The 13579-nt window shown below is 46.5% G+C and overlaps 1 protein-coding gene across 1 annotated transcript; it reads right to left on the bottom strand.

Annotated features, from left to right (window-relative positions):
* Positions 1–1930: 1930 nt before the first annotated feature.
* On the bottom strand, positions 1931–11286 carry onecutl (one cut domain, family member, like; the record flags this gene model as incomplete). The annotated part of the gene is made up of 2 exons (XM_079275039.1): positions 1931–2241; positions 10242–11286. The coding sequence occupies 2 exons, from the start codon at positions 11284–11286 to the stop codon at positions 1931–1933; spliced, it is 1356 nt and encodes a 451-aa protein (XP_079131165.1).
* Between the last annotated feature and the right edge of the window lie 2293 nt (positions 11287–13579).

The following is a 13579-nucleotide window of genomic DNA, read 5'->3' on the forward strand; positions in this document are numbered from 1 at the left end:
CAACCTGTGAACCTATGGGATGCCACATCATCATCGTTATTATTGTTATTATTCATAGCATTAATTATAAATATTATCACAACATTCAAACAAGCTTTGGCCTTGGCGTTAAGAGCTGACCGCAGAGACATTTGCAAGAGTAAAGAAATCCCCATTATTCTACAAAAAAGAAAGCAAAAAAAAAAACAGAAAACAAAGGCCAGGCCTTAAAGATAGAGAGAGATACGCAACATCACTGGGTGGGTCGGGCTGAATCGGGGTGGGATCAGGTCGGGATCGGGTCCTGGGTTCAGGGATTCAGGGCGTACATTCAGGGAGGCAATGTTAATCTTTGGTATTACGATGGGATTCTACAGCTAAAAGTGCCCATCAGAAAAAGTCTTCAGTTTCACACAGACATACAGAGCATTGTTAAATAAATACTTACAGTATATAGATAGCGTAAATAAATAACCAAATAAATAGAGGAAAGAAAGAAAGGGAAAACAATAAATACACAAATTCAGTAATAAATACATTGATCAGATCAGCAATTGCATTTGAGACGTTCTTGGTTTGATTTAACTATCGGCTATAAGGAGGCATGTTAAAGCCGTTCCTTTGTGGACCAAAAAGATGACCTTGTACGTCAGCAGGGCTGAAAGAAACTGCCCCGCACCTCCATCGTGTTTCTATAAATAGAGCGATGTGCTTGAAATCTGTACAAAAAGGGCTGAAAGAATCACATTCCTCCATTTTCTAGACATCTGTAAAAAAAAAAAAAAAAAAAGGAGAAGAGGTTTCGTGATGGAGCAGAGGTGTGTACAGTTATTTTGAAATGAGTGGAAAAACAAATACTACAATGTCACCATACATTGTGTCAGCTGTAGCTCTTCCCCACGGAGCCTTTGTGTTCAAAGGTTGTGTTTCTTCTTCTTCTTTTTTTTTTTTTTGGCTTGATTTTTGAGTCAAAAAAATGGCTGTGGAGCTTTCGATTGGAAGCTCAGTCAGAGTCTTAAAGCTAGACAGTTGCACCGACAAGTCCGTTTCTGCATCCCTCCTTTGTGTTTATTGATCCGGTCCTGGTTCCCCCCCCCCCTCGAGAACTCTGATTCATTCGAGGCGGGACCATCTTCGCCAAACACAGGGGGACGGGCTCTCCCGTTTGAGGGGTATAATGATTGACGGCTGGGAGTCACGGGTGCTACATAACCCCTCCTGATAATTCCAGGCTCCCAAAAACGTGGAACAACGGCGTACAGTCCTGGGAACCATCTCCATGGTAACACATGCTAAGAAAGGAGAATTAGGTACTTCGGGAAAAACAGAAAAAACAGAAAACTGGGTTAAAAAGAATAAAAGGCCTTTTTCTTCCTCTTTCACCTTGATTCTTGAGGAAAAAACAGGACCATAAGGACATCGGGGGAGGATTAACGTCTTTGGATGATGGTGAACACTTTTGATTAAGAAGATACACGATGGAGCTCGCCACGCGTGAGCAAACGCCACCTCTTGATTCTTCACGTTTGGAGAGACGGCTATAGATTAGAAGGTACACCAAAATATGCTTCCTCCTGATTTGTAATACCCTCATTATCTCTAATCTAGATCATCAAAATAATGCAATGAGATGGCGTCTATGTGAGGGTGTGACTCTTTCTTTGAGTCAAATCATCGTTGCACCCTCGACTATACAAGCAGGACCTCGCATCCTGCGGTCGCATCACTCTGGGTATCGCCCCCCTTCTATTTCAAGGGAGCGATCAACTTTGGTTTGGGAAAAACAAAAAGCTTCATCTTCATAAAATCATCTATAACAGCTCGGCTCCGTCGCTCCTTCTGATAACGAGGAGGACATTTATGACGGCTGATCTCTGCCTAGACCAGTCTACGTGCCCCCCTTGCTCCCTTTCGGCGCCCCTCCCCACCGCACCTCCTCGGCGGTCCGTCATCATGCCGTGCTGCAGGACACGGCGGAGGAGGAGACGCTGGAGCCCGAGGAGCCCGTGGAGGAGGGACGGCCCTCGTCCGCCCACTTGTTGACGTTGCGTCGGCGGGCGTTCATGAAGAAGTTGCTGACGGTGGAGAGCTCCAGGCCCAGCTGCTGGGAGATGGTGATCTGCAGCTCTTTGGTCGGGCGGTGGTTCTCCCTGAAGATGGCCAAGAGGGTGCGGCGCTGCAGGTCCGTGAACACCAGCCGGGTGCGCTTCGGGCCCTGGTTCCGCTCCAGCTTGCTCTGCTCCTGCTCCTTCCGCTTGCAGGCTGCAACCAGATGGATAAGAGATGAATTTAAAAAAGGAAAAAGGTTGGCTAACACAGCGGCTGGCTAACTAGGACAAATGGATTAAGCGGAGGGAAAGTGGATTTGTTGAAAGAAAACTGATTAGCTCAGCAACTTTGATGAGTTAAAAGAGATGAATCAGCAACTTGTTTCATTGTGCAGTAAAGGAATCAAGATGTTCAACCTATCACATCCTATTAACAGTGAGCTGCTGGAGGCTGCTGGGAAAAAATCACTTCATTCAGGCCAAAGCGCTTCATGGTTTTCATTACACTCTTCCTCTTGGAGAACAGTTTCTTTACATGTCTGGTCTGAAGACAAAGTGCAAAATCTGGTTGTTGTCATCCACCGACAATGTCCAAAAACAATAATCACATCCAAACACACAAACAGATGCACAACAACGCTCTCATCTTGCAAAAGTACTGACGAACCCGATGGAAATTACTTTCAGACAAAAAGCGTTTTTATTTTGCTGCGATGTCATTTCTGCAGCTTATTTGTCGTTAAATCTATTACAAAATGATGGATTCTGGCTTTCACTCGTCCATATCTGTTTTACATTTGAAACTGCAATCTACACCAAAGAAAAACAGCAGATACATGAATTTACAGATTAGTCCGGCACTCAAAACGATGACTTTAAATTCAACTGATCAGTGAAGTTGTCGGACTCTGCCTTACTTAAGATCCTGTATTTCTGTATCTGTTCCACACCACAGAGGATATGTTATCCGAGTGTCGACGTTGGCCGTATTCAAACGTTTTAAGTGGTGATAGAGGTGATGAAGTCTCGCTTACACCAACCGCAACACAAGGTCTGGGTTAAACACCGCGGCAGCAACCCGTCCAATTATACAATCAATATTTCCTCACGAAAAAGTCTGAAATTTAAGAAGCAAAAAAAAACAAGAAAAGAGAGAAAAGAGTTCAAGTGAGGAAGGAGAAAATAGCCTGATGTGTGTGGGTTGAGCTCAGATTCCATTTTGAGAATCAGACGAGCATTTTGAATTCAGGCTGCATGTTCCTCTCTGCATGCCCATCGCTGAACCTTTCACCTCCAACACGCTGTAATTCTGTATTTACAGGAAACACGACACCAGCCTCTGCCTTTGTGTACCGAGCCAACTTCCCCTTCCTCCCCTCCTCTTCCTCCCCTCCTCTCTTTCTCTGTCCATCTCCTACCTCTACCTCTCTTCCCTTTCCCTTAGTGGACACTTCAACATCATTAGTTTCTCATAAAAGTCATTTACATGTGGCGGGAGCGAGTGAGTAATCATCACTTTAGGGGGGGAACTAATTTATTTTCTATTAAAGGCGGGTTACGTCAGGGGTGAGTGAAACAAGCAGAGTCGGCATTGCCCAGGGTGTTTAGAAGCCTTAAGTGGGCTAAAACATATTTGGGGGGGGGGAGTCGTGCAATTACCTAAATGCACACTTTTAAGAGGTCTCAATCAGCACTGTGCGGTTGAGCGACTGTTTTGCTGATGGTATCAAATGCGTTTCTAAGTGTAAGCACTGGTGTATGTGCAGACAACACACCGGAGCATGCACATTCACACCAACGCACAAACACACAAACACACACACACACACACAGACACGCGCAAAGGGGGGACCGGTGGACTGGTGCTGGACCTTTGTTGAGTGCCTGGAAGTCTGGAATCTGAACAAAAAGTCTATTTTCTTTCTGTTTTGCTGCATATAAATAATGTTTTCAATATTAAAAATAGAGCTTAATCTAGTAATCGATTTGTCCTTGATTAATTAAGCTATATTTTCATGCAAAAGTGTCAGAAAATGCTTTTTTCAGCCTCTCAAATATGGAGATTTCCTGCTTTTTTTATTTCATGTGTTTTATATCATATTAAAAATGAATATGTTTTGGTTTTGGACTGACATTTGAAGACATCCCCCTGGACTTTGAGAAACTGGGAAGGTCATTTTCCACTTTTTCCTGACATGCTATTTTATCAATTCAGCGAGAAAATAATTGCTAATTGCCGCCCTAATTTAAACTATTTTTCTGTTTAGTGTCCATGATATCTGACATGCCAAAAAAAGTAATTTTTGTTTTGGAAAAGAGTCTTGAATGTTATATTTTCTCAGGAGAGATTATTCAAACCTGTTTCCGACACAAATACATGTTTCTTTACAGAAAGTTTCCAGAAATCAACGTCTGTATTTTGGAACAAGACATGAAAAAGGCAGAACGCAGCAAAGGAACCACGAAGAACGACACCTTATTTGATAGAAAATGTCTGCAACAAGCTGCTTTCTGGAGGAATCTTGCTGCACAGGTTCATGCTTCTCTTATTATTGAACAAAATGATCTGATTAGATGAAAAAATCAGTGCGAAGCAATAACCTTGAAATCCCATATTTCCAACCCACACACACACACACAGTGGCAATCAAACTCCCTCATGCTACAGACATACATTATATAAACCAGAGCCGCTGCCTTTTTTTCCCCTTAAAAGCAGCGCTGAGTCGATCGATTGATCGGCTTACATCTTCCCATTGAGAAACATCTCACGCGGCGAGGGATGATGTTTACTGTATGACCGGCTCTTCACTCCTCAAACTCACAGCGGCAAATTTCTCTCATTAGCAGAAGCGCTTGAGAAATAAGTGTGACCTTACTGCCGTCTTTTCCAGACCAGTGCCATCACAACAGCAGCATCAGTCGCCGGGTGGGGAGCCGTGTGTGTGTGTGTGTGTGTGTGTGTGTGTGTGTGTGTGTGTGTGTGTGTGTGTGTGTGTGTGTGTGTGTGTGTGTGTGTGTGTGTGTGTGTGTGTGTGTGTGTGTGTGTGTGTGTGTGTGTGTGTGTGTGTGTGTGTGTGTGTGTGTGTGTGTGTGTGTGTGTGTGTGTGTGTGTGTGTGTGTGTGTGTGTGTGTGCGCGCCGCGTTGGACTTTGATTGCTCTGACATCCAGCTGAGTTTCTGAAACTTAAGTACTCAACTGGACATGAATAAATCTGTGGGTGATGTCGCCGTCCTCTCCCTCTGAAATCATTATCTGAAGGAGATGTTTTGACTCGGGGATGCACCGTTGTCGGCTCCAGATTACAGGTGCCTGTTAGCTTTTGGGCCCCCAGAGCTCGTTTGCATTTCTGAGAGTTATCGAGCCACGTCTCATTAAAATCTGAACAGGCCAAGATGTCAGCGGCATGTCAATATGAACTAGAAAAAGCATTTCCTGCTGAAAATGCGTTGGAATGCTGAAAACTGAAATTAATCGCAAAAACATTGCTGAAAATAGATATCCAATTCAAAAACAAATTGCAAAAAGCTTAATAATTCAAAAAGTTTAAAGATTACAAATATGAAAAGTCATATCACACCTCTCCTGAAAGAGCTGAACATTTTGATATTTGAACAGTTTCTGTGGCTTAAAAAATTCATCAGTGGTGATATTTGTAGTCGTATAAGTTGTAGTAGAAGTATTATCAGTAGAAGTATTAGTAGCATTAGAATAAGTACTAGTAGTAGTAGTAGTAGTGATATTTGTAGTAGTAGTAGAAGTTGTAGTTGTAGTAGAAGTATTGTTAGTAGTGGAAGTATTAGTAATTAGAAGAAGTAGTAGAAGACGTAGTATCAGTAGTCATAGTAATAGCTGTAGTATTGGTCGTAGTATTTAATATCACAGTAGTAGTAGTAGTAGTAATAGTAATGGCAGTAGAAGATGTAGCAGTAGGAGTAGTACTAGTAGCAGTCGTACTAATAGCTGTAGTAGTATTACTACTTTTAGTAGCATGAATAGCAGTAGTAGCAGTTGTTGTAGAAGTAATAGTAGTCGTGGTAGTAATAGCAGTACTGGTAGTAATAATATTGATGGTAGCAGTAATAGCAGTAGCAGTAGTAGTAATAGTAGCAACAGCAAAAGTTATATTAGAAGTAGTAGTAGCAGTAGTAGTAATACTATATTAGCAGCAGCAGTAGTAGTTGTCGCAGTATTAGTAAGAGCATTCATTTTTTTAACAGAAAAGCCTAATTTTGAGCTTGTTTAAATACAGTTAATCCGTGGGGCTTTTATTTTGAAAGGGTGGTGCTGGGTGGGGGGGGGAGAGGGGGAGAGGAGACATAATCATAATATCTGACACACATAAACAGAGGTAATTAAATGCCTGGCTTCATCACAAGAATTCCAATTAGAATTCACTCTTTGGGGCTTTTATTTTGAAATGGGGTGTGTGTGTGGGGGGGGGGGTCCTCTAAAAGTCTCTAAAACCTGAATGACTGTATGAGAGAGAGACACAGACAGAGAGAGAGAGAGGAAAGAATTAGTGAGAGAGAGACAGAGAGAGAGAGAGGCTCTGATATCTTAACAGCATTCCAACAACAAGTGAAATTTTTTTTTTTTTTTCGCCAAATGCTACATTTTTCACGGGCGTTACACCATTCCACCACGTCAATATTTCTGGGGTTGGGTGTTGGGCTGCAGCTGTGGACGGTGTGTACAGCGGTGCACTCTCAGCTCATGTAGTAATGAAAGGGATGACATGATGGTGCTGGCTGGCTCGCTTGTATCGTGGATTTATGGCTTGTTGGGAGTCGGGGTGTGCTGCCGCTCTCCTCCTCCAGCCTCAGCCTCAGCCTCCCTTTCTGACCATCATAACGCCGACCATTAAGTAAATGCTTCCTTATGCTGTAATCATGTGTAAAAGGCGTACAATTACCATGCTATAAATCCCCGGCGCTGGGGCTTCTCCTGGAGACATAAATATTCCCCTATAGGCTTCTTATGATCGTGGGAACGGCCCCTAATCATGATGTATGCTCCTGTCTCGTGTTGCTGAAACGTGATCGAAAGCCCTTTCCCTACCCCCCGGCGTCTCAACCTACACCCCCCCCCCCTTCCAGCCAGAACAGCCCCCACCCTCCACCCTCAACACCCCCCACCCTGCAGCCCCCAGCCCACCCCCTGCTGATTTCTTGGGCCAGGGGCTGATAGAAATTATTGATTAAATCTGTGCAGCTCAGACTCCTCGACCCACAGAGGCTGGTTAACCCCTCCAGCGCCGGAGTGGGGGGAGCTGCAAGAGCTAGATGTAAAAAAAAGAGAAAACTAAAAAAAAACCAACAACCCTGTTTGTTAGGTGTACGCCACGTCGGCCTGTTTGCAAATTCCTGCTATGCAAATAGGATCTGCTTTGACCTTTGAGCCTCGCGAGCAGAATGTGAACTGTACGCAGCGAGAGGTGGACGAGGCTCTGTGGCTTTCATCACTGTGGGGGTGGTGCAGGCGCTGGAGCCGACACGTAAACCGCATTGACCTTTCTTATTCATTTAGACCTTTAGTCAAGGGCTTCGGCCATCATCTTTAAAGTTATAGTCTCTGATCCCCACCCCCACCCCACCCCACCCCTCCTTGACTTTAAGTGTCCGAGCATGGCTGTGTGGTCTTTCTCCTTCTTCTGCGACTAAGTCCTGATTGCCTCCTCCACAGCCTGAGGTTGGGCGAGAGATGCATCTCATATACGGCGCAGTAATCCATCGAGTACACACACACACAAACGAGATACTGCGGATAAATCCGAGGGACCACCTCCTCCGTGTTTAGCAAAACGTCTTATTTGGAAGGAAAAAAAAGACAAAATGGCAGCAGCTACATTTCCAAAATTACTGAGCACCCGGACACGGAGAGCTCCGCAGCCCCTCCGTACATCACAGGCATGGTTATGGAAATAACACAGCACCGCTGGCTGACACTGAGGGGCCTTCTATGTATTTAAGCGAGTGCTGCATTAAGGAGGATCATCTTAGAACTTGAGGCGTGAAGCAGAGAGCACTTGAGCTATCTTCAGACTGAGCGCAGGGCACCACGCATTCTAATTCCAGTCTCGATTCGCCGATGCGGCCGAGGTGTGTGTGGGCAAGGCGTGCTGCTCTTTCCCATGGAAATCAATAGAGGCTTGTAATTAAACAAAAGGGGGTTGGCCAGAAGGGGGATGGAGAGGTGGGGGGGAAACAACAACCCCCTTCGGAAAGTAGGTTATGTAGAAAAAGTGCCGAGCTGTCCAAATTGTGGCTTTGCCAAGAACTAAATATGCAATTTCAGAGTGTGGGAGCAGCGTTGTCACACATTAGCACACTTCCCTGTGTACGGGACTTTAATGTTTCATGAGCCCGATTGATCTGCTGCTCGGACTCCGGAGCGCCGACTGGTTAAAAAAAATAATGTTTGTGTTTGTGAAAGACGAGGAAACAAAAGATGCTGCAAAACGAAGACAGAATGATTTGGTGATTGGAGAAAAATAAAATCTGCTCAAATGGGAACAAAGAGCTGTTTTCCATCACGAGGAAGATTACGTTGTTTTTATTCTGTGTGACAGTCAGAGGCCCTTTGCATACAAAGCATTCACACACGTCGCGGGATTAGATTCATCAAAAGCAAACATTTCTGTCAAATTGCAGAGCAAAAAACAAACAAACAGATAACTCGTCTTTAGATAAGAGGTTTGGGTGCGACGTACACATGTGCTCTCAGAGCCGAACAATCAAAGATCAATAATTGTGAAGGGATTGCAAGAGTGCACAATCATTACCCATGAACTCCATTGTGTTGTTGGCTTAATCAGCGGAGCTGCTGACAGAGAGCAAAGGCTCACACACACGTCCTGCTCACAGACCCCCGCAGTGAGCACACCACTTGCAGACACACACACACACACACACACACACACACACACACACACACTGGTCTGTGCTCGTCTCACATTACTGTGTTCACTTGGATCTCTTTCTGTGCTCCGTGTATCAGATGGGCCCTCGGTCCCTGTGGAGGGACAACACTGTACAGCGCGTGCTGTCGTGTCTTCCATCCACATCCCCAAAGAATATTAAATGTCAGGCAGCAGATTACAATGTGCCTTTCAAAAAAGAAAAATCTTTACCCTGTGAAATCTGAATAAATCTACTACTCGGCTCACAACCAAAGCTTTTTTCCTTCATTTCTTCAGTATTATTTTCCAAATATTCCTACAACCAAAGTTTATAAAATGTCAGAAAATTTTGAAAAATTCAAAGTGAAATCTTCAAATTGTTTTTGTCTGACCAACAGGCCGAAAACTCCAAAACGTATTTAATTTGCAAATAATATAAAACAAAAAGGCAGTAAATTCTCACATTTCAGAAGCATTAAGTGACTTTTTTTGACCATCGAAAACGTCACTTAATTTCCTCTCCCTGCACTGATCGATCTCCAGTTGAGCAGTAAGCGCTTGTTTTTCCAGATATGAAGACTCTCACGACGCTGCGAGCAGGACCACGTTCGTATTTAGCCTCGCGGTAATTGCCCCCGGTGACGACGTTGATAAAAGACGTCTGGCAGAAGCTCAAGCCTCATTTGCATCAGCTGCCTTGCCAAACTCAACTTCAGCCGCACACCGGGCCGACACAAATCACTGCTCGGAGTAATCAATCGCTCCAGAGTGGCATATCTGCACAAATTATTTTGTGGGCTTCAAAAGCGATTAAATTGCCAACCGCTGCTCGCGCTGATCTTCATGGTTCATTTAAGAGGAGGGCAAATGTCTGTGGCTTTCTCTCTCTTTTTTTATTGTAGCTACTGTACAAATCAATAAGAGCTGTTTGGGAGCAAAGTAAACAAAGGAATGGCACATATGGCCCTCTCTGGCTCAAACTGTCCTCAATGTGCTGCTAAGTTCTCATTGTCCATGCTGTTTGAGACAATCGACAAACCAGTGGTGCATTCACAGTGGCGTGAAGAGGAGGAAACATCAGTATGATGCTTTAGCTTTTCCTCATGTCGCGACCTGAGCTGCATCCTGATTGGTGGAGATTTGTTTGTGTGTGTGTATGTGTTTGGAAGACATGGAGAAGGAAGGTGTTTGGGGAAAACAAGGCGAGAAAGAGTGTGTCTGTTTGTTGTTGTGGTTTCTGTATACGTGTGTGTGTGTGTGTGTGTGTGTGTGTGTGTGTGTGAGGCAGATAGAGAGCAAAGCCAGATCTTACCCTCCAGCCGGAGCGAGGCCATTCTTTGAAACTCGGGCTCCTGCAGCCAGCGGGACATCCTCTTAAAGGTCTCGCGGCCGGACTTGAGCTTGCCCCAGGGCTTGGGGTTCCTCAGGAGGTCAGACAGCGTGCCCTGTGACCTGCAGAGAACCCTCTCGGCGAAGATGGCCTGGGGGATGCTGTACCTCTTCAGCTCGGTGATGATCCTCTGGGCCACGTCTCTGGTGTTGATCTCCTCCCCGCCGCCGCCGCCACCCTGCGAGCCCGGCAGCATGCCGTCGCCGGGCGAGGACATGGCGGACGACGAGGAGTGCAGGTGCTCGCCCATCTTGGAGGCCTGCTGGCTTGGGTGATGGTGGGGCTGGTAGTGCTGGCTGTAGATGTGAGGGTGGTGGCCCGGGGCGTGCTGGTGAGCCTCCATCTTGTTCAGCTGATGCCCCACAGACACGTCCCCTCCGCCCAGGCCCGGTGGCGACATCTCGCGGCCAAAATCTGACGTCCGGCAGAAGAGGCTTCCCCCGTGGACGTCGTAGCCGGCGTGGAGCATCTGGCCGCCGTTGCCGTTGGGGCTGTTCCCCAAGCTGCCGTAGCCGTGCATGGAGGAGGCCAGGCCCGAACCCGTGGACGGGGGCGACAGGCTCTGGGACATGGCCAGGTCCTTGCCGTATGGGTTGTAGAAGTTGGTGCCGAGGCCCCGGTCCTCGCGCATGAGGGTGAAGCTGCCGATGACGTTGCTGACGGGGAGGCAGGGGTGGTGGTGGTGGTGGTGGTGATGGAACTTGTCGTCGAAGGGCTGCAAGGGGGTCAGGGTGGTGTAGGTGCTGCCGGAGCTGGACGGGGAGTCGCCGCTGTAGCCCAGTGCCGACATGGAGTGGTCGAAGCCCGACGGACGGGGCTCGGGCTCCAGGGACATGGAGGGGCCCCCGAGGGAGGGCCTCGGGAAGGCAGCCGAGAGGTCCCGCGAGTGCAGCATGGCCCTGCCGTCCTGGCTGTGGGCCAGATCGGGGTGACCGTGGAGGGACATCTCCCCTAGACTCCCATCCATCTTCAAAAGCTCGACAAATAAACGTGTATTTATTGCACCCCCCCTCCCCCCTTGTGTCGTTGCTCTCCTCTTCTTGTTGTTGTTGTTCAGCAGCCGGGCTAACAGTCTGGAAGGTCTCTCGTTACACCAGACTATGGATTTATTGATTTGTGAATTAATTGATTTCCGGGCTTATGGGGTGTCTAATTAATTATCTGATAATGTTAAGTACTGTCTTCGAACTCCCTCAAACTCCCAGAAAACGAGTTTGCGAATTGCATCAGGAGCTTAAACTGTGATTTTATTCTCACTTGTGCACCAGCGCTGGGCTTTCTCTCTCTCTTGTGTCTCTTTGGTGCTCAGCTGCGTTCCTCCCTCGGCAGAAGCCTCGCTTGTTGTGCCTGCTGTTGAGACAAGAAAGGCGCTGTTACTCCGGCTGCATTTTAAACTTTAACCGTCACAGAGAAGGGGGAAAAAACACCCGAATAACGTTTCGTGTCATCGGCCTCAAGCGCCAATTAACACTGGTGCATCCCAGACAACAACAATAATAGAAGAATGGAGATATTCCACCACACGCGAGGAAACACGGACCGTTAATCACTTCGACCTAATCTCATCTCATTTTAAAAATGGGATTTTCTTTCCTTCTTATGCAAAGTTATGAACACAGAAGTAGCGCGCATGCGAAGCGCCGGACATTAAGGTGCGTATTAGGGTGCGTATTTACGCCACATGCAATGAATCTGAACGATGCGTTAACTGACTAGCAAACACGATGGCGATCCAGAGACACACGCACACAAAATCCTCGACACGTGCAGATGTAGAGCTTCTCAATCCTACCTTTTTATGATCCACTTCTCAGAGCGCGTCCGTGGCCGTTGTCCGTCCTGTGCATGTCTCCGATTGTGTCGCCGAGCAGCCCTGCAGATTCACACAATTGGTCCGCCGCGCGCCCCGGGGTGCTACATTCACCGAAACCAGAGTGCAAAAAAAAAACATCTGCGGTTACAGGCGAAAATCTATGTTTCTCTCGCGCGCGCTCTTCGGTCCCGATTCTCGGGTCTTTGTTTTCCACTCCAAAAAATCTCCGGGTCTAGCCTCGTGTGTGTGTGTGTGTGTTTTTTTCTTGCTCTACACTAGCAGCTCTCCTCTTTTTCTTTCATTATCTCGTGAGATTTTCCTCCTCCCTCCCTCCCTCTGCCTGCCACTTCATCGATCTCACCACCAACTCTTTCTCCTTCTCCTCCTCCTCCCCCTTGCTCACATTGACTCTCCGCTTTCAGTGCGTCACGGCCTTAAAAACCTGACAGATGTGCGATGAAATTCCTACTCCAATTAACCCTTTCTCTCCCGGGGGGAGGGGGGAGGAGGAAGGAGGGGTGACGGATGGGGGGGGGGGTGGAGGTGGAGATGCTCCCTTTCTCATAACCCCACAGGTTAAGCCTCCTTCAGCTGATTGCATGCACAATTTATGAATTATGTGCGCACATCCTGGTCATTGTGCTGCGCTCGGCTGTTTATTGGATCTGATCAATGGAGGTTTCACGAGCTGCGGCTAATGTCGTTTTGTTATTTTTTTTATGTAACAAGCGAAGCTGTTGCAAATTATTGTCACTGTGAAGAACGTGGAGCTGGAATGATAATATAAACATTCGGGGTGTTTCTTCTATTATTATGATTTTTATTATTAGTAGAATTCTGCACTATTTTTATTTCTGTTTTTTAATATCAGTGCAGGACTAGACTGGAAGGCCCTGAGGTGATTAATACATGAATTAAGGGTGAATATTATGTAAATCGCCTCACTGACTTATTGACTCGGGAAAAAAAAATCTATCCATTAGCACTCTGCTGTGCGCCATCTCCACACCAGACCACGTCCCGTGTTCAGACATTCTATTTTGTATTTATTTGAGTGTTTTTGACTCTGCTTGTGCAACCTTTCAGGAATAAATGCTGTCATTTGAGAGCGTGCATGCCTGCGTGCATGCAGGCCTGCACTTCTGTACACGTTTGCTTGTTGTATGCGCGCATTCACGTGATAGTAGTGTCCATGTTTGTGTGTGTGCGTGCTGGCGCCCGTGTGTGTATGTAAGAAGCATAAATATACATCTAGTCAGTGTTGGTCAGGCCCGCGCGTGCATGTTTGAGCGCGCACGCTGGAGCCAGAGAAAAACACACAGACAAGACAGAAGCAGGGAGGCAGAGCGCATACTAATCATATCTGTCTGTCAGTTTAATTTTCAGAGATGAGCAGTTCTGGCGTTTGGAAAACAGCGGAGCGGGTTGCGCGGTGTGGGACCGCGGG

Source organism: Melanostigma gelatinosum (genome assembly GCF_949748355.1).
Source record: "Melanostigma gelatinosum genome assembly, chromosome: 9".
NCBI classification, from domain to species: domain Eukaryota; kingdom Metazoa; phylum Chordata; class Actinopteri; order Perciformes; family Zoarcidae; genus Melanostigma; species Melanostigma gelatinosum.